Source organism: Ascidiella aspersa, chromosome 3 (genome assembly GCF_963924565.1).
Source record: "Ascidiella aspersa chromosome 3, kaAscAspe10.2, whole genome shotgun sequence".
NCBI classification, from domain to species: Eukaryota; Metazoa; Chordata; class Ascidiacea; order Phlebobranchia; family Ascidiidae; genus Ascidiella; species Ascidiella aspersa.
In genome coordinates, this window is record NC_139449.1 from 37,988,864 (window position 1) to 38,010,320 (window position 21,457).

Consider the following 21,457-nt stretch of genomic DNA (forward strand, 5'->3'; position numbering starts at 1 on the left):
TTTTTTGCCAAGTCAAATCAACTCAAAATTACGCTAAATATCTTCCAATTCCACTATAACTCTATAGTAAATTACACACGGAATGCCTTAAGATTTACAATTACATTTTGACAAAATACAATTTGACAATTAAGTTTTTATCACCAATTCCTGTTTGTGACGGATGAAATATAACGACGCTTTGAGCTTAAATGTGATTATTTTGTTGCAAGTGATGAAGTGAATGACTTGATGCCGAGTCAGTTTTGAGACAGAATTATGACAACAACCAGCGATACTTACAACGTAATTAATTCAAGATCGCCAAAGCAAAGCTGATGTAATTTAGATAACATACGCTTTGGAACAAATAACTAAGTGATGGTTTGTGACGTAACAGGTCAACATTGTCCGGACCCGCAAAGGGACTTCCCCTGCGCCCCCTGACCCCATCTTGGGTGGTCAAGCAGAACCAAGCAAGCTCCTGATCAATCTCTCGGTGCTCGTAGATATTGGTGAGTTTCAAATGAATTGATGTCCCCGGTTAAAGTTGAATTGCTATGTTTCGTTTAAAATTTCTTGTTGATTTTTTTTAAATCAATGTTGCCTGATTGGTTTAGTTCAAAATGCGAAAATGTTTGGAAGGTTTTTCATATTCTTTTTCACGGGAGGTTTTTTTTTGAACAATAGTTCCTAACTTTTTTGCTAGTTTTTACTCTGAAAACTTTTCCCATTTTTAAACCATCTCAGCGACTTAAAATATAGTTACGAAGAGAAACCAGCTTTTTAAATGGGAAACCGGTCTAGAATTCAACAAGTTGGCACAATACCATGGTTCACGCACCACTGCAATCATCAGTTGTTTTTAACACTTGTTATTTTAAAATGTGAATAAAGCGTTTATACCTTCATAATCCGGTAAATTATATGTTTCAAAAGGTAAAAATGACTCCGATTTGTGGGTTAAAATGCCAGTGCAAACAGTTTGTTACGAAAGGTAAAATAATTGAACTGACCTGGAATAACCTTTTTATTTAGCGTTATTTGTTATTCCCAGACAAGGCATCGTTTAAGTACGATATGCGACGTTTGAGCGAGGTGCTTGCTTTACCAAGGGCTTGGTACAGAAAAAGCATCGCAAGGAGGTTGTTCTTCGGGGACACAAATCAAGATGGCGCCGATCCTAGGTGAGATTACTGGCTGACCATTAAAAATGGCTGATTTTTTTTTAAATGGCACAACAGATTGTTTCGGCTAACCCTTTAAGGGCAAAATTAGTTTTTTTTATAAATTTTTTTTTTCGTTTTTTGACCACATTTGATGTTATTGGTGTATGACAGATCCGGTCCATCAGAGTCCAATCGCAAAGACAAACCGGGTCGACAGAATTTGACCCCAAGAACACCTTTGACCCCGAAAACTTCTTTTCAATCCGGTAAGTTGTTCAACAAAACCTTAAAACGGAATATAAATTTGTGGAACTGCACAAAAATGTATTGCCCAAACACTTGATTGCTTGTAATAATTCGATCTTCCGCTGGTGTTACATTTTTTTATTGTATTTCTAAAAATAATAGTAAACATATGAAACAATCTAGTAGCAATGATAATGTATTTTTGTCAACAAATTTCTGTTTGCCTAGCTTCTTGTGTTACGTCAGTTTTTCCCTCTGTTACGTCCTCACTTGTTGCATCACCCTTTTGTTACGTCACTCTCTTTGTTACGCCAAGCACATTGTAGAAAACAACAATGTCATAATTTTTCCAAATACTTGGCCTCTTTACTGTTTTGGTACATTTTTTTCTTACTTTATTTGTTACGTCATACTTCTGTTACGTCATGCAAGTATTACGCCACCCAAATCATGTAAATTGAAAGGATCATTTATTTTATCCCAAAAGACTGCGTCATTTATTTTTTAAGTCACTTTCACTGTTACATCATTCGTTTATTACGTCACACAGGTCGCAGCGACTCGAAGAGCGAGGGAAAGCCCCCAGTGAGATGGCGGGGTGTCGTGTTGTTCAATGTCCACATGAGCGGCTTCGACGTGGATATGAACATGGGCAATGTTATGGGAGTCACTCTGTGGTCAAGCAATGGGCTGAGGAGCAGTGGAAGGCTGTGCTTTCACAGCTCAGGAGAAAAAGTAAGGATATTATTGTTTGGTGCTTGTGATGTTTCCAGGCAAGTGCAATATTTCTACTTTTATTACTCGAAAAATAAAATATCTAAAGTTTCACCTTTCTAATGTTTGTAGCGTATATGGTCTTGAATGGGATGGTGGGTTTACATTCTACAAATCTGAAAAGAAAGACTACAAATCTAGTTAAACCTTATTGTCTGTATTTTAAATTAAGTGTAAGTGAGAGACTGGTTTCACAGCCTCTAAAAAGTGGACAGATTTTTTTATTCGGGCGTATAAGCCTCTACCAGGTGACACTACATGTGGATGGGGCGGATAGGCCGCGGGCAATCCCTGGGTGAAATGGGGTTTAGGGGATACTGTGTACCTCGCAAGATTCTTAGTGTGCCGTAAAAAATTGTAATTTTCGTAAAACAACCTAATATTACATAGACATTGAAGCATGCGAGAATTGAATGTACGCTATGCATAAGAAAACTGATAATATTAATGTATTGAACTACTGTCGTAAAAAACACAAATTCGAGACAAGTTCGAACTAACCAATAATAAAATATGATACTGGTATCCCAGGAGGGGGGTGGTCCACCGTTAAGGCCCTGCCTTGACTGTTAATGTTATTGCCGACTTGTTGTTCAGGAAATCCACTTATCTTGTGGCTTGGATCACTCGAAACTCAGCGCTAAAAGTGGAATTATTGGAGGAGATATCGAACTGAGGAAACTGCATGCAAACTGTGAGTAGATACTTGTGCTGTTTAAAAGCTGGTTTATGTCATTAGTATATAACCACTAACCAGCATTGTGTTTGAGTGACGTCCTATTTTTAAACGATTTTGATAATTATGTAAATTGCTGTATTTTTTTGCAAAACAATGGACACAAATTTCCAAGTTCATGAGTTCTAATTTCCCCAAATTACTTGCAATGAAAGTCTGCACAACGGTGAATACAAATTCCCGGGGCTATGAGTTCAAATCTCTCCCAAGTATCAAATCAGCTTCCCTTGTTTTAAGTTCAAATTCAACAAAAATTTATTCACAGAGCGGTAAAATTAACTTCACGGTCTTAAGTCCGAATCCTTCCCAGGCAGGCAACCTGCTAGACCTAAGCACATCTGAACCACACCTAATCAGTAAAATTAACTTTCAAGGGTCTTAAGTTCGAATCCCACTCCCTACTCAAGTAACTAAGTTTACAGGTTAGTAAACACAAAGTTCCAAGGGTCTTAAGTTCGAATCCCACTCCCTACTCAAGTAACTAAGTTTACAGGTTAGTAAACACAAAGTTCCAAAGGTCTTAAGTTCGAATCCCACTCCCTACTTAAGTAACTAAGTTTACAGGTTAGTAAACACAAAGTTCCTAGGGTCTTAAGTTCGAATCCCACTCCCTACTTAAGTAACTAAGTTTACAGGTTAGTAAACACAAAGTTCCAAGGGTCTTAAGTTCGAATCCCACTCCCTACTTAAGTAACTAAGTTTACAGGTTAGTAAACACAAAGTTCCAAGGGTCTTAAGTTCGAATCCCACTCCCTACTCAAGTAACTAAGTTTACAGGTTAGTAAACACAAAGTTCCAAGGGTCTTAAGTTCGAATCCCACTCCCTACTTAAGTAACTAAGTTTACAGGTTAGTAAACACAAAGTTCCAAGGGTCTTAAGTTCGAATCCCACTCCCTACTCAAGTAACTAAGTTTACAGGTTAGTAAACACAAAGTTCCAAGGGTCTTAAGTTCGAATCCCACTCCCTACTCAAGTAACTAAGTTTACAGGTTAGTAAACACCAAGTTCCAAGGGTCTTAAGTTCGAATCCCACTCCCTACTCAAGTAACTAAGTTTACAGGTTAGTAAACACAAAGTTCCAAGGGTCTTAAGTTCGAATCCCACTCCCTACTCAAGTAACTAAGTTTACAGGTTAGTAAACACAAAGTTCCAAGGGTCTTAAGTTCGAATCCCACTCCCTACTTAAGTAACTAAGTTTACAGGTTAGTAAACACAAAGTTCCAATGGTCTTAAGTTCGAATCCCACTCCCTACTTAAGTAACTAAGTTTACAGGTTAGTAAACACAAAGTTCCAAGGGTCTTAAGTTCGAATCCCACTCCCTACTTAAGTAACTAAGTTTACAGGTTAGTAAACACAAAGTTCCAAGGGTCTTAAGTTCGAATCCCACTCCCTACTCAAGTAACTAAGTTTACAGGTTAGTAAACACAAAGTTCCAAGGGTCTTAAGTTCGAATCCCACTCCCTACTCAAGTAACTAAGTTTACAGGTTAGTAAACACAAAGTTCCAAGGGTCTTAAGTTCGAATCCCACTCCCTACTCAAGTAACTAAGTTTACAGGTTAGTAAACACAAAGTTCCAAGGGTCTTAAGTTCGAATCCCACTCCCTACTTAAGTAACTAAGTTTACAGGTTAGTAAACACAAAGTTCCAAGGGTCTTAAGTTCGAATCCCACTCCCTACTCAAGTAACTAAGTTTACAGGTTAGTAAACACAAAGTTCCAAGGGTCTTAAGTTCGAATCCCACTCCCTACTCAAGTAACTAAGTTTACAGGTTAGTAAACACCAAGTTCCAAGGGTCTTAAGTTCGAATCCCACTCCCTACTCAAGTAACTAAGTTTACAGGTTAGTAAACACAAAGTTCCAAGGGTCTTAAGTTCGAATCCCACTCCCTACTCAAGTAACTAAGTTTACAGGTTAGTAAACACAAAGTTCCAAGGGTCTTAAGTTCGAATCCCACTCCCTACTCAAGTAACTAAGTTTACAGGTTAGTAAACACAAAGTTCCAAGGGTCTTAAGTTCGAATCCCACTCCCTACTCAAGTAACTAAGTTTACAGGTTAGTAAACACAAAGTTCCAAGGGTCTTAAGTTCGAATCCCACTCCCTACTCAAGTAACTAAGTTTACAGGTTAGTAAACACAAAGTTCCAAGGGTCTTAAGTTCGAATCCCACTCCCTACTCAAGTAACTAAGTTTACAGGTTAGTAAACACAAAGTTCCAAGGGTCTTAAGTTCGAATCCCACTCCCTACTTAAGTAACTAAGTTTACAGGTTAGTAAACACAAAGTTTCAAGGGTCTTAAGTTCGAATCCCACTCCCTACTTAAGTAACTAAGTTTGCAGGTTAGTAAACACAAAGTTCCAAGGGTCTTAAGTTCGAATCCCACTCCCTACTTAAGTAACTAAGTTTACAGGTTAGTAAACACAAAGTTCCAAGGGTCTTAAGTTCGAATCCCACTCCCTACTCAAGTAACTAAGTTTACAGGTTAGTAAACACAAAGTTCCAAGGGTCTTAAGTTCGAATCCCACTCCCTACTCAAGTAACTAAGTTTACAGGTTAGTAAACACAAAGTTCCAAGGGTCTTAAGTTCGAATCCCACTCCCTACTCAAGTAACTAAGTTTACAGGTTAGTAAACACAAAGTTCCAAGGGTCTTAAGTTCGAATCCCACTCCCTACTCAAGTAACTAAGTTTACAGGTTAGTAAACACAAAGTTCCAAGGGTCTTAAGTTCGAATCCCACTCCCTACTCAAGTAACTGAGTTTACAGGTTAGTAAACACAAAGTTCCAAGGGTCTTAAGTTCGAATCCCACTCCCTACTCAAGTAACTAAGTTTACAGGTTAGTAAACACAAAGTTCCAAGGGTCTTAAGTTCGAATCCCACTCCCTACTTAAGTAACTAAGTTTACAGGTTAGTAAACACAAAGTTCCAAGGGTCTTAAGTTCGAATCCACTCCCTACTCAAGTAACTAAGTTTACAGGTTAGTAAACACAAAGTTCCAAGGGTCTTAAGTTCGAATCCCACTCCCTACTCAAGTAACTAAGTTTACAGGTTAGTAAACACAAAGTTCCAAGGGTCTTAAGTTCGAATCCCACTCCCTACTTAAGTAACTAAGTTTACAGGTTAGTAAACACAAAGTTCCAAGGGTCTTAAGTTCGAATCCCACTCCCTACTCAAGTAACTAAGTTTACAGGTTAGTAAACACAAAGTTCCAAGGGTCTTAAGTTCGAATCCCACTCCCTACTTAAGTAACTAAGTTTACAGGTTAGTAAACACAAAGTTCCAAGGGTCTTAAGTTCGAATGCCACTCCCTACTCAAGTAACTAAGTTTACAGGTTAGTAAACACAAAGTTCCAAGGGTCTTAAGTTCGAATCCCACTCCCTACTCAAGTAACTAAGTTTACAGGTTAGTAAACACAAAGTTCCAAGGGTCTTAAGTTCGAATCCCACTCCCTACTTAAGTAACTAAGTTTACAGGTTAGTAAACACAAAGTTCCAAGGGTCTTAAGTTCGAATCCCACTCCCTACTCAAGTAACTAAGTTTACAGGTTAGTAAACACAAAGTTCCAAGGGTCTTAAGTTCGAATCCCACTCCCTACTTAAGTAACTAAGTTTACAGGTTAGTAAACACAAAGTTCCAAGGGTCTTAAGTTCGAATCCCACTCCCTACTCAAGTAACTAAGTTTACAGGTTAGTAAACACAAAGTTCCAAGGGTCTTAAGTTCGAATCCCACTCCCTACTCAAGTAACTAAGTTTACAGGTTAGTAAACACAAAGTTCCAAGGGTCTTAAGTTCGAATCCCACTCCCTACTCAAGTAACTAAGTTTACAGGTTAGTAAACACAAAGTTCCAAGGGTCTTAAGTTCGAATCCCACTCCCTACTTAAGTAACTAAGTTTACAGGTTAGTAAACACAAAGTTCCAAGGGTCTTAAGTTCGAATCCCACTCCCTACTCAAGTAACTAAGTTTACAGGTTAGTAAACGCAAAGTTCCAAGGGTCTTAAGTTCGAATCCCACTCCCTACTTGAGTAACTAAGTTTACAGGTTAGTAAACACAAAGTTCCAAGGGTCTTAAGTTCGAATCCCACTCCCTACTCAAGTAACTAAGTTTACAGGTTAGTAAACACAAAGTTCCAAGGGTCTTAAGTTCGAATCCCACTCCCTACTCAAGTAACTAAGTTTACAGGTTAGTAAACACAAAGTTCCAAGGGTCTTAAGTTCGAATCCCACTCCCTACTTAAGTAACTAAGTTTACAGGTTAGTAAACACAAAGTTCCAAGGGTCTTAAGTTCGAATCCCACTCCCTACTTAAGTAACTAAGTTTACAGGTTAGTAAACACAAAGTTCCAAGGGTGTTAAGTTCGAATCCCACTCCCTACTCAAGTAACTAAGTTTACAGGTTAGTAAACACAAAGTTCCAAGGGTCTTAAGTTCGAATCCCACTCCCTACTCAAGTAACTAAGTTTACAGGTTAGTAAACACAAAGTTCCCTAAGTTTACAGGTTAGTAAACACAAAGTTCCAAGGGTCTTAAGTTCGAATCCCACTCCCTACTCAAGTAACTAAGTTTACAGGTTAGTAAACACAAAGTTCCAAGGGTCTTAAGTTCGAATCCCACTCCCTACTCAAGTAACTAAGTTTACAGGTTAGTAAACACAAAGTTCCAAGGGTCTTAAGTTCGAATCCCACTCCCTACTCAAGTAACTAAGTTTACAGGTTAGTAAACACAAAGTTCCAAGGGTCTTAAGTTCGAATCCCACTCCCTACTCAAGTAACTAAGTTTACAGGTTAGTAAACACAAAGTTCCAAGGGTCTTAAGTTCGAATCCCACTCCCTACTCAAGTAACTAAGTTTACAGGTTAGTAAACACAAAGTTCCAAGGGTCTTAAGTTCGAATCCCACTCCCTACTCAAGTAACTAAGTTTACAGGTTAGTAAACACAAAGTTCCAAGGGTCTTAAGTTCGAATCCCACTCCCTACTCAAGTAACTAAGTTTACAGGTTAGTAAACACAAAGTTCCAAGGGTCTTAAGTTCGAATCCCACTCCCTACTTAAGTAACTAAGTTTACAGGTTAGTAAACACAAAGTTCCAAGGGTCTTAAGTTCGAATCCCACTCCCTACTCAAGTAACTAAGTTTACAGGTTAGTAAACATAAAGTTCCAAGGGTCTTAAGTTCGAATCCCACTCCCTACTTAAGTAACTAAGTTTACAGGTTAGTAAACACAAAGTTCCAAGGGTCTTAAGTTCGAATCCCACTCCCTACTCAAGTAACTAAGTTTACAGGTTAGTAAACACAAAGTTCCAAGGGTCTTAAGTTCGAATCCCACTCCCTACTCAAGTAACTAAGTTTACAGGTTAGTAAACACAAAGTTCCAAGGGTCTTAAGTTCGAATCCCACTCCCTACTCAAGTAACTAAGTTTACAGGTTAGTAAACACAAAGTTCCAAGGGTCTTAAGTTCGAATCCCACTCCCTACTTAAGTAACTAAGTTTACAGGTTAGTAAACACAAAGTTCCAAGGGTCTTAAGTTCGAATCCCACTCCCTACTCAAGTAACTAAGTTTACAGGTTAGTAAACGCAAAGTTCCAAGGGTCTTAAGTTCGAATCCCACTCCCTACTTGAGTAACTAAGTTTACAGGTTAGTAAACACAAAGTTCCAAGGGTCTTAAGTTCGAATCCCACTCCCTACTCAAGTAACTAAGTTTACAGGTTAGTAAACACAAAGTTCCAAGGGTCTTAAGTTCGAATCCCACTCCCTACTCAAGTAACTAAGTTTACAGGTTAGTAAACACAAAGTTCCAAGGGTCTTAAGTTCGAATCCCACTCCCTACTTAAGTAACTAAGTTTACAGGTTAGTAAACACAAAGTTCCAAGGGTCTTAAGTTCGAATCCCACTCCCTACTTAAGTAACTAAGTTTACAGGTTAGTAAACACAAAGTTCCAAGGGTGTTAAGTTCGAATCCCACTCCCTACTCAAGTAACTAAGTTTACAGGTTAGTAAACACAAAGTTCCAAGGGTCTTAAGTTCGAATCCCACTCCCTACTCAAGTAACTAAGTTTACAGGTTAGTAAACACAAAGTTCCAAGGGTCTTAAGTTCGAATCCCACTCCCTACTTGAGTAACTAAGTTTACAGGTTAGTAAACACAAAGTTCCAAGGGTCTTAAGTTCGAATCCCACTCCCTACTCAAGTAACTAAGTTTACAGGTTAGTAAACACAAAGTTCCAAGGGTCTTAAGTTCGAATCCCACTCCCTACTCAAGTAACTAAGTTTACAGGTTAGTAAACACAAAGTTCCAAGGGTCTTAAGTTCGAATCCCACTCCCTACTCAAGTAACTAAGTTTACAGGTTAGTAAACACAAAGTTCCAAGGGTCTTAAGTTCGAATCCCACTCCCTACTCAAGTAACTAAGTTTACAGGTTAGTAAACACAAAGTTCCAAGGGTCTTAAGTTCGAATCCCACTCCCTACTCAAGTAACTAAGTTTACAGGTTAGTAAACACAAAGTTCCAAGGGTCTTAAGTTCGAATCCCACTCCCTACTCAAGTAACTAAGTTTACAGGTTAGTAAACACAAAGTTCCAAGGGTCTTAAGTTCGAATCCCACTCCCTACTCAAGTAACTAAGTTTACAGGTTAGTAAACACAAAGTTCCAAGGGTCTTAAGTTCGAATCCCACTCCCTACTCAAGTAACTAAGTTTACAGGTTAGTAAACACAAAGTTCCAAGGGTCTTAAGTTCGAATCCCACTCCCTACTCAAGTAACTAAGTTTACAGGTTAGTAAACACAAAGTTCCAAGGGTCTTAAGTTCGAATCCCACTCCCTACTCAAGTAACTAAGTTTACAGGTTAGTAAACACAAAGTTCCAAGGGTCTTAAGTTCGAATCCCACTCCCTACTCAAGTAACTAAGTTTACAGGTTAGTAAACACAAAGTTCCAAGGGTCTTAAGTTCGAATCCCACTCCCTACTCAAGTAACTAAGTTTACAGGTTAGTAAACACAAAGTTCCAAGGGTCTTAAGTTCGAATCCCACTCCCTACTCAAGTAACTAAGTTTACAGGTTAGTAAACACAAAGTTCCAAGGGTCTTAAGTTCGAATCCCACTCCCTACTCAAGTAACTAAGTTTACAGGTTAGTAAACACAAAGTTCCAAGGGTCTTAAGTTCGAATCCCACTCCCTACTCGAGTAACTAAGTTTACAGGTTAGTAAACACAAAGTTCCAAGGGTCTTAAGTTCGAATCCCACTCCCTACTCAAGTAACTAAGTTTACAGGTTAGTAAACACAAAGTTCCAAGGGTCTTAAGTTCGAATCCCACTCCCTACTCAAGTAACTAAGTTTACAGGTTAGTAAACACAAAGTTCCAAGGGTCTTAAGTTCGAATCCCACTCCCTACTCAAGTAACTAAGTTTACAGGTTAGTAAACACAAAGTTCCAAGGGTCTTAAGTTCGAATCCCACTCCCTACTTAAGTAACTAAGTTTACAGGTTAGTAAACACAAAGTTCCAAGGGTCTTAAGTTCGAATCCCACTCCCTACTCAAGTAACTAAGTTTACAGGTTAGTAAACACAAAGTTCCAAGGGTCTTAAGTTCGAATCCCACTCCCTACTCAAGTAACTAAGTTTACAGGTTAGTAAACACAAAGTTCCAAGGGTCTTAAGTTCGAATCCCACTCCCTACTCAAGTAACTAAGTTTAGAGGTTAGTAAACACAAAGTTCCAAGGGTCTGCAAAGCCAATACACACAGAATTCCAAGGGTTTTAAGTTTAAATCTCAGCCTGATATCTGCAAGCCGGTAAACACAATTCCCAAGGTCTTAAGTTCGAATCTCTCTCCCGCAGGTAACTTGCTAGACCTGAACTCATCTGAACTACACTAGATTAGAAAAATTAACTTCCAAGGGTTTTAAGTTCAAATTCCTCTTCCTACCTAAATATCCAAATCTGCAAACCAGTAAACACAAATTTCCAAGGGTTTTAAGTTCAAATCCCCCTTCCTACCTTACTACCCAAAGAGTTTCAAGGGTCTTAAGTTTGAATCCCTCTCCGCAGGCAACCTGCTAGACCTAAGTGCAACTGAACCACACCACAACGCTTGTGTGAAGATGAGTTCATTGGACGGGAGGATCGAATACATGGGAAGTTGTATTATGATGGGAAGACTCACAAGTGTCTGTCTCAAGCTGGGAGACGAATGGAAAGTTGAATCAAATAAAAGGTGGGAGTTTTTATTTTTTATTTGTTAAAACCTAATTGAAAATGGGGGGTTAATTAAATGTTAAATTTTGATGACCAAAACGATATTCATTATCTTCTTCCAATTCAAATTTCCAACTCGTTTCGTTACTTGGCCAAAAAGTGAAAGTGGTAGGATTCTCGACGATTTGAATTCAATAGGTTGTTAAACGTAATGAAGTGTGAGTGGGTATTATTGAAGAATAAAGTTAAAAAGATGGAAGTTTAATATTAAAGTTAAATAAATTGTGGAATTTTATAAATCTTATGTGTGTTGGACAGAATAGAAAGTGTCCAATATAAAACGAAAAACAAAATGAAAGGTGGTGCTTGAAAGGGGGGAAATCGAAAAAATCGAAAATGTAATTAAGGGAGGTAAATTACTAAAAAGATTAAAAATAACTAAAATCAAATCAAATTTTAAGAGTAAAAAATACTAAGCATGGTAAAACAGTGGAAAACAACCACAAGAAAACCTAAATTAATTGCTAGGCGGAACTGCAGAATTTAAATTTAAATAAAAAAATTGGAATTTAATAAAAATTATTCACTTTGACCAAATAAAGCGATGAGCCACTTCCAAAAAATGAAAAACGTTGTAAACCAATTACATTTGTAAACTAATAACCTGTAACCGATACTCCTTCGCAGCTCGGTGTCTGTGTTCGTGCCCGGTGACGTAGGTTGGGAAGATTTCTATCTCATAATCTCACGCTCCACTACCCCTGACGTCATCAAAATGCTCTCCAAGCTTGAGGAGTTCTTCACGCAACAATTCCACAACTCAGTACGCGCTCTGACGTCACTGAGGTATACGTCACACGCTGACGTCACGTTCAGAAGACAGGCCTCGACTCCGCAAGGTATGATGCAAAAGTAAAAAACTATTAAAAGTATGTAAACTACGCACTTGTAATGTTGAGTGAAAATGAATCTCAAATCCAAATAAGTAAAGTAAATCGACATCATTTTAATGAAGACGTTTTGATGCGAACTTGTAAGTTGTAACTGATGATGATAAAAGTGCGCATTGTTACGTCTTTATTAAGGTGATTGTATTTACTCCACTTTTTTGGCCATTTACTTGCAATCAAAGGCGTTCATATTATTGCTGTTTAGTCAAAAAATAATTACAGCTTGACAATGAATATCAGAGACAAATAAGTCGAGTAAATCGACAGCATCTTGATTAAAACGTTTCGATACGAGCTTGTATCATCATCAGTTAATGTGACTGAGAAGTAATTCAAACATTACTTATAAAAGTTGGGACGCAATTCTTATCATTTAATTGCAAAAACATTCATTTTTTTATATTATGATAATATGTGATAACTAATAACGTTCATTTTTAAGCTATTTAAAAGTACTAAAAAAAACGAAGAAAAACAATTGATAACTTTAGCTATAAAAAAGTAAAGCACTGCGTTCTGTAAAAGCTAATGTAAAAAGTGTAAAATAAAGAGTTACAACCAAAATAAAAACAAATGCTCCATTTTGAAAAGGTCTTTACCAAATAAATACTGAAAAAACATTAAAAAATGAAAACAAAATAATTAGAGTAAAGAGTAACACACAAAAAGTAGAATTGTTAGAATTACCAATAATAAAACAAGTTACCAAAAAAAAGTATATTAACAAAAGCTTAAAATTATACAAAAAATCATCAATTACACAACAAAATAAATGTTGCAAATCGATTCATGCCACAAAATTCCCGGACATATCCCCCCCTCGAATTTTCACCCCTAACCCCCTCTTTCCCTTCTCTTTAGTCTCTTACGCCCACCAGCGGCACTGGCCTCCAGCTTACGCCGCCATCTCACAATCTCCGCAAGGTGTCGCCCCAGCGCAGTACCACTTGGGAGGTTCGCTTTGTCTCCATGGCAACGAGCTCACGGTGGTTTGCTTCCACGGAGCAAACTTCCACTCACATTCCTGGGTCCTCTTCAATCTCCTCCAACCAAACATCGTCTTCTCAACTGAAGCGCAGGAGATTAGAGGTGAGTGTTGCATCTTATTTGTGACCTAATAATAACGATCATGCAATATATGCGAATTATTGTCGCAGAAGATTACAGGCGATTTTTGTATAATAGGTTATAAGCTGTGAGTTTAAATTATAGACCGTTTAATAATGATATCACAAAGTATTAAATGACGTGTGTATTTTGAAAAGTATGACTTCATAACTTTATTAGACAGAATTAATTAATTATGGCGTCACGATGTATAAGTGTACATTTGAATTGACAGTTCAAATAAAATAATTACGTCACGATGTTATGCATGGCGTGACAATTAATTAATTATGATGTCACGATGTATTGTATGACGTGTGCTTTTTGTTAGACAGAATCAATTAATTATGACTTTACGGTGTATTGTATTCCAAGTTGATTTTTATGAACAGAATCGATGGACGGAAACGAGACTTCGATTCTTGCCATCCAGAGTTTGACCTTTAACCTGAGCCACGATTATTGGTTGAAGACCGGAGGTCCTTTGTCCGATCCCATGGCAACCGTGAGTCGCGTCACTAGGCGACAGCAGAACCCTCCCCCCAACGCTGCCCCCCTCGATGAGTGGTTTGCTTACGTCACTGCATCGAGGAGTCAAGGTCGGTTGAAGGTCAACGTGTTTAGCTGAGCGCTTTTATATGTTGTTTTAATCAGTATTGAACATGAAAAAAGTAACTTAAACAATCCTGACTATTAAGTGATATTTGTCTGCGTGGCTCAATGGGACTTACGTTTCCAACTTGTATAAAAAGGTGTTTAGATAACTTAGTCGATGGAGCTATGGTCGTGAATTCCCACCGTCATGAGTTCGAATCCTACCCGAGAAACATCTTTTTAAAACTCATTTCCGCTTGACTTTCAATTGCATTAAATTTAAACAATTTTTGATGCAATTTAGTTCTTCATCTCTTATAATTATCAAGTAATTTGTAAAAAAAAAATTAGGTCAAAATATACTCAAAAAGCTGGCGACGCGCAAGGCGCGAAAAAATCCGTTTGTTTGGTTACAATCGGCAAATCTTTTGGTTTACAAGGAGAGGTTCCACATTGGGCCTAAATTCCTTTTACTCTCGTTGATGTTTATCATTGTTGATGTTGACGGAATACATCAGCGAAGAAAAATCATAGATTAAGTCGGAGAAACTTTCATCTTAGAGAGTTCCATGCTTTGAAAATTCCACGTAAATATAGCCTTCATGCGCATGTCGCCTTTGGTTCGAGAAGCGTCTGTAAAATCGCTAGTCTCTATCAAAAACTAAAAATCGAAAAACCTTGGCGGACCGCGAAATTTTTGGTATTTTAGTATACTATAAGTTACACAGTTTGAAATGTAAGGCATGACCTTGTCTCCAGCTTGTGAAACAGGTCGCGGGCCGGATGAATTAACTGGCGAATCCGGCCTGCGGGCCGTAGGTTGCTGACCACTGTACTGACGACTGACCCATCGTTATTGAATGCTCACAGCTAATTAAATGCTCACACGTATTGACGTAGAGTTGAACATGTTGCGCACACTCAACGACATGAACACGAGTGGAAACAACAGTGCCGACTCACCTCGGAACCGAAGAACTTCTGGCAACAACCACCAGTCCAACTACAACCACGACACCGACATTATATTCGCACTCCCCAAACTTCAGTGCGATTTCAAAACTGAACATATGCAAGGACCAAGGGAGCCAGACCCAGCAGGTAAACACTGAATGATGTGTGTTGTTTTGTTTTGTAAAAAAAACTTCTTGGTTATTTTGTGAAAATAGAAAAAATAAACTAAAACTCTCAAATATTGCGTTTATAAACATTGGAAGAATATGTTTTGATTTTACCGTTGTTGTAATGTGGTTTTACTTCCAGACCCCGCGGGAAAATTTCGTTTTTTTCCTGTTTATTTTAAAAACAACCCATTTATTTGTAAACACAAATGAGGTTCTTATTATAAAATATAGCAATGTTTTTTTAGGAGACAAAATTTTACTTTTGCCAAGCCAGTTCAACATTTGTTTTCCGATCGTGGAGAATTCCATAATTTGTCGCAAAAAAAAATCTCATTATAAAGATACGTTGTAGCTTGGAATTTGCTGAAAAACAAATAATCTTAGAAATAAACTGTATAGCGTGACTATTATGGGGTTTATTTTTTTCGACTCTTTTTATTCATTTGAACATTTTTTAATGCTATTTGTACCTGTGTTTACTTGGGTTGTATTAATGCGTAATTTTATTATAACCAACTCAAAACGTTTCATACTTTTAATCTGACTAAACCTCCAGTCGAACTTAATCTTCAAAAGCCGTCTTTTTTGAGTCATGTCCCACAAAAATCGGTTTAGTGAGTTTTCTCGTAATTTTCTAAATACCATTAAACTGAAAACCTCACGGCCCTCGTTAAAATCCTGCGATTTTATGTAATATTATAGCCGTATTAACGTTGGAGATCCAAAATTATTACCAGTGTGGTGCACACTTGTTGTTTCGGCCCTTGCATGCTACAACTTGCAAAGTCCACAAAATCTTACACGCCATGCTTTTAAAGCAATATTCAACAAAGCAACTTTCCTGAATTATTTCTCGCCCGGCTTAGACAAAGCGAGATTAGAGATTGCGAGGGCGGGAAGATACCTTCATATTTTACTCATTTAGTTTGCTATTGTCCATGCAGTCTTCTCTTGTAATATTATAGCCCATATTCCATTTTAACCCCCATTTTTCACCCAGATCCCAACAGTCGCCCCTTGGTTGAATGCAGCTTCGTGACAGAGTTCACCGACCATATTTGCGTCACAATGGACGTCGAGCTGATTATGTTTCTACACGATCTAGTGTCGTCATACCTAAAGGTATAACATGGGTGTAAAATGTATTTCTTACCTTACAACGTATAAGTTTGAGTTGAATGTTGCAAAGAACAGTTTTTTTTTGTTTTTTTTCGAACAAGATTATTTTTAATCGTCTAACCTTGGGATATCAGCTTTGCATTTTTTTATTCTCTTTACAATGGAATTTCAAAGAATGAGTAAAAGTATATTGAGGCATTTGTTTTGAGAAGTTTAAAAGATTTCTGTAGTCAAAATACCTTGAAAAACAACAAAAAACAATAAGGCTTACTGTAACTGGTCATTTTTGATGTACTTGTGTAGTATAAATACACATATTTTGGAGGGCAATTGTCTGGTTTAATTGTTTTTTAAGAGACTGTTTCAATCCATTAAAACACTTTATAATAAAAAAAAACATCCTAGAGCTCCTACGTGTTTTCTGATGATAGTTTCAAAGTGTTTGGAAAGCCATTTGATAATTTTAATTTATGTTTATTTTTTTTTTTTACTTATGGAAAGTAAAATGTAAAGTGAAGTGTTTGGAAAGACCGTTTGATTTTTTTTTTTTTTTTACTTTTAAGTGTAGGTTTTCTAACGTAGGCGGCTGTAATAATCCCCCGGATTTCTGTTCCAGGAAAAACAACAAGCTTTCTCGAGTCGCAGTCGCCTCTCTTCAGTCGGTGTTCACTCAAGCGTGCATACGGACGGCGTGACCTTGCAGGTCGACCCCATTGACCTTCGCAACTTCGTGTGCAACACGTGGCAACTTGAACCTACTGTCAGGCGAGTAAAATAAAAAAACAATAAACAAATCTACGGTCATTTACGTCCTAATAGTGTTTGCTTTTGCCGCCGGTATTTCCTGGTAAGCTAATTGGACAGTGTAAAAAATTCGGGTTATGTTAAGGAAAAAAGTTTGCCGGGTAACATCTTTTTTTTTATTAAGGGATAAATTATATTAGCTGGAACATCTTGTCATACTGTTTTAATAATAAATTATTTAACAGCTGGAGTAGTTAGTATGACTACTGATTTTATTATTAGAGTAAATATCGCACTGTAATTTTTTAATTTTAAAAATTTATGAAAGTTATTTCAAGAAACTTTGCCAGGCATAAAAGTTTGAGAAACAGTGCTGTAATGTATTGTGCCTTTGTTTCCAGGGTAATGGAAAGAGTTAAGGTTGGTTCACACTAGATGCCTTTGGCGTTAAGGTAAAACGTTCTTAAAACTGGCGACGCTAACGCTGGACGTTAACGCGTCTGGTGTGAACCAACATTTATGTCGTAGCTAGAAGAAAAATAAATAAACAAAAATTAAGTTATGAAAAAGTAGTTGACCTTATTTATTTAATAATCGTATTGACTTGTACTTTCAGGTTGATATCTTGGGCCGGTCGCAGAATTGAGCCGGTTGGAGTCGATTACATTCTCCAGAAGTTGGGATTTAAACACGCAAGGACGACAATCCCGAAATGGATGCAAAGAGGCGTGCTTGACGTACTTGATCAAACACTGGCCGTCATTGTGCAAAACCTTGTCGTGCAAATTAACAACCAGAAGCATAAAAAGTGAAAATTGCAACGATTTTGAGTGAAAAACATTGCGTGATATGTTGCTCAATCCAAAAAGCGATTTGTTAAAAGTTTTTTGCGATTCGAGAGTTGGTTGTTTACAGAAACAACCAGAAACAAGTCACCAGCTACTGGTCACCATTTTGTGTCAAAAATGTCAAGAAAGAAAAATTTCAATTAAATAAGAAAAATTAAAGAGTTTTTATTCTTTAAAGACTTAATACTTATCTGTTAGACTTGTCCAGTATTTTATTGCGAATAGCACTTTTTTTCGCACATGAACAAAAAAGCCGGAAAACCCCAATTATTCTTCAAACTTCATGAACTTTCACCATTTGCTGTTGTTTTTTGTGGTACTATTGCATTGTTTTGTCGGTAGCGATATTGATGTAGCGTTTATTTCCCAATTCGTCTAATTTCCGCGGTCAACCATATCTGTAGATTGTATAAGCCTTCTATAAACACATCCTTATACGATACACCCATAATCCCACTGATACGATATTTTTATTTTATTTTAATTGTGAAACTGTGACTATAAGATAAAATCTGCCATTTTATTATGATTCAAACTAGGCCGCTGTTTTAATCATTGTGCTTTATTTCACAGTCAAATCGCAAAATATCATTTCGGCATTAACTTACTTATATTTGCACGATACAAAACTTTTCTTTCTGAGTTTATCGCTAAATATTGCTGTGTCAAAACGGTTGCTGGCTTAGCGTAGTGCAAAACTTTCTAATAAAATTATGCAATCGAAAGTTTTGTTGTGTAAATTACGGGAAAAATTTAAAACCACCCGCAAAATTATTTTGTTTTGTTTAAATTTATGCTATTTTAGTGAATTTAGCAAACTAGCTTAATTTTAAGATTAGGTTTGTTCTCTATTCCCTCTTTGAACGACAAAGCAAACTTTTTTCCTTTTTTTAGATCGGTGGTTTTAAAACTGTTTAACATGGTGGGATAATTTTGCTTGCATAAAATAATGGTTTTCCCACCAACTGTTAGGCGAGAAAAATTGTTTCATAGGGTGTCAAATGATTTGAACCCACTGTTCAAACTCATTGGGCAATGGGCATGACTACTATAATTTGTCAATTATTATGTCAAAAGTTAAGGCCCGCTTTCACTACAGCTGCACTGAGCGGAGCTGAGCTGCACTGTGCGTGAAGCTGTTTTCACTACAGCTGCAGTGAGCTGCGCTGGGCGTAAAATTCGCCCAAAACGTAGTTCGTGTTTCTACAGCTGCACTGGGCGCGGTACCCGTAAACAGTCTTTCTCAAACTTTCTGGCGGCGACCCAAATGATAAGCAGAAGCTTAATAGCGACCCAGTTCTCTTCGATGAACTTTCTGTAAGCTTTAGTTTAAGCGAACAAAACATAGGGAAGAAATTAGCAATAATAAGGACAAATCTTATTAGTGTAGGTCATGATTTTTCTTTGGCCGTTTTTTTTTATTTAGAAAATCATGCTCAGAACCAAATCCTAATAAAACTATGCAAAACTACTGCAGTCGGCGACCCAACCAAATTAAACTGCGACCCATTACTTTAAGTACATGAATGAGAAAAAGAGCATTTTGTCAAAAATGAGAATATTTTCAACGATAAATTGCGAAGTTTTAGAAAATTGTACATTGTTTTTGTTTTATTTTGCAAACCTGCCTTTTCAGATTTTATGAAATTGATTAATTGTGCTGTAGTTTAGGTGTTAAAAGCCACTTTATTGTTTCGAATTTTAGAAAAACAAATCTGGGTCAAGTGAGTTGTATTTTGTTGTTGAAATTAAGTAAGACCATTTCAAACAAAACCTACCAAACCTGACTTTTTAGGAAGTTACAGTTTCTGGCGTGGTTTAGATTAGGTTTAATATAGAAAAATTAACAGTTGTTTCTTTTGGTGGCCTGTATGTTTTTATACTAAAAATCGTCATTCGTAAGTTTCTAAAAACCCACAGAAACTACTATTAAAAACATTTCAAGTTTTCAACATGTTAAGTATTATCTTTTGGTGGATTTAAATCACTTAATTTTTCTCAAACTTAAATCCTTTAGGTTGGTTTAAGCGCACTTTTCACACAAGATGCATCAGGTTAAGTATTTCGCCCGATATTTGGTCAAACCACTTGATTTTCGTTGTATTATGAGATGTACAAAGTCTATTGCAGTTGGTTAAGTAATAGCATTAGCATAGGACTCGGGCCTTTTGTTCTAAGTCCAACATTTCATGTGCAATGTCGAGCAATTACAAGCTGAACGAACTAAACCAGCAAAGTGATTTACTTGCAAAGAAACTCAAGGAAATAGAAGAAAAAAAGTCGACAAGCAAAACAAGCAAAACAAGCGTCAACGTAGCTCCTAACGATGGAAACTTTATGAAAAACTTTCTCAGCAAAAATGACTCGAAACCAGCGGGAGGCAGCAAAGTAGCAACGCAGCCTTTAAAGAAAATCACAAAACCACCAACTTCGAAATCTCGATTTTCGAGCATGTTTCAGCAAATGAAGCAAAGCAAGCAGCAAGCGAACATTGCCCCTCCCCCACCAATTACTTCTGTTTCAGCAAAATGCTTTCATAACGACGATAGCAGCAGTAGTGATGAGGACGAACGGGCCCCGGTCGTAAAAAAGCCTCGTAAAGCGTCCTCTTCAAATGGTAACACTATTTTAAGCCGCCAGACACAAAATGCAACAGCTATTGCGCTTGCTAAAGCACAAGCAATGATAAACGCAGCTGTAAAGACGCCGTCTGCCATTATAACAAGCTCGTTGCCGCAGACTCAAGCTATTTCACAGGAAAATAATGTCAAGCAGAAGTTTACACCAGCGAGTACACCTGATTCGTCAGCTAAAGCGAAGAAAAAAAAGAATCGCTGGGGTGAGAAATTGGATTTAGCTGAAATAGCGCCTCCTGGTCTCGCAGAAATCCCAGGAATGGCAAACCCGGTTCAAACGGTTCAACAATCCCCAGCAGCCCTTGGTCTCCCCGCTAATTACCGACCCCCTGGTCTTGTCGGTGTTCAATCACTTAGCGTCGCTCAAAAAAAGCAAATTGAGGAGCAGCGTGAAATGCAAGCGATGTACTCGCTCGTCATGGCAAACCGCCAAGCCACACAACAAGCAGCTGCGGTCGAAGCAGCCAAGGAAAAAGCAAAAGAAGCGGCCAATAAGAAGAAGTTTAAGCACGAGTACGATTCGGATGAGGAAATCGACGAAGTAGGTGGAACTTGGGAACATCAGCAGCGTATGATGGAAATGGAGAAGACAAAAGCTTTAGCTGAAAAACTTACAGATGAAGGACAAGGCAAGCATTTTATCGGCGACTTTCTACCTCCTGCGGAACTTGAGAAGTTTATGGAGACGTTTAAAGCGTTAAAAGAAGGTCGTACACCGGATTATTCCGATTATAAAGAGTTTAAAATCCAGTGCGACAACGTCGGTTTTAAAATGCTGCAGAAAATGGGTTGGGAAGAAGGAGCTGGGCTCGGTAGTGAAGGTCAAGGAATCACCAACCCTGTCAATCAAGGTCAAAAGTCCATCGACGGTCGCGGTCTCGGCATTGAAAAGCCAGATAATTTGTCGAAGGATGATGATGATTTTTCAGCGTACCGCAAACGGATGATGCTGGCGTACAAATTTCGCCCAAATCCACTAAACAATCCTCGAAGACCTTATTATTGAGATAAAATGTGTTCCAACTATTTGAACTTATTAAATGCTTTTCAATTTCACTAAGAGGCTAATATTGTTTTTTGACGGCAACATTGAATTTTGTTAACCAATATTTTGAATTTATCCAGTTTTCTGAATTATAACCGTCACAAACTTTGAAATGATAGAGAATGTAATAGTCTAACCAGAATTTACCGATTTTAAAAAGCTGAACTAAACAAACCCTTGGAGTTTAAAACAT

General features: G+C 37.6%; 2 protein-coding genes across 2 annotated transcripts in view; both read left to right on the forward strand.

Moving 5' to 3' along the window:
* Positions 1-17,574, forward strand: part of LOC146162858 (bridge-like lipid transfer protein family member 1) — a 77,988-nt gene extending 60,414 nt beyond the window's left edge. The window contains 13 exon segments of the mRNA XM_083385319.1: positions 380-494; positions 1,037-1,166; positions 1,320-1,414; positions 1,945-2,129; positions 2,766-2,862; positions 10,951-11,116; positions 11,785-11,996; positions 12,909-13,136; positions 13,547-13,753; positions 14,649-14,849; positions 15,873-15,994; positions 16,608-16,756; positions 17,352-17,574. Of these exon segments, the coding sequence (XP_083241445.1) occupies positions 380-494; positions 1,037-1,166; positions 1,320-1,414; positions 1,945-2,129; positions 2,766-2,862; positions 10,951-11,116; positions 11,785-11,996; positions 12,909-13,136; positions 13,547-13,753; positions 14,649-14,849; positions 15,873-15,994; positions 16,608-16,756; positions 17,352-17,547 (2,103 nt within the window). The 3' untranslated portion in view covers positions 17,548-17,574.
* Positions 17,575-19,317: 1,743 nt separating this feature from the next.
* On the forward strand, positions 19,318-21,314 carry LOC146162860 (SURP and G-patch domain-containing protein 1-like). Its single transcript, XM_083385014.1, has one exon. It carries the CDS (start codon positions 19,780-19,782, stop codon positions 21,223-21,225), a length of 1,446 nt encoding a protein of 481 aa, XP_083241140.1. The 5' UTR covers positions 19,318-19,779; the 3' UTR covers positions 21,226-21,314.
* The last annotated feature ends 143 nt before the right edge of the window (positions 21,315-21,457 follow it).

What these genes read in the sequence shown, in the direction of transcription:
- LOC146162860 (XM_083385014.1), top strand. Translation starts at nt 19,780, where the DNA reads ATGTCGAGCAATTACAAGCTGAACGAACTAAACCAGCAAAGTGATTTA.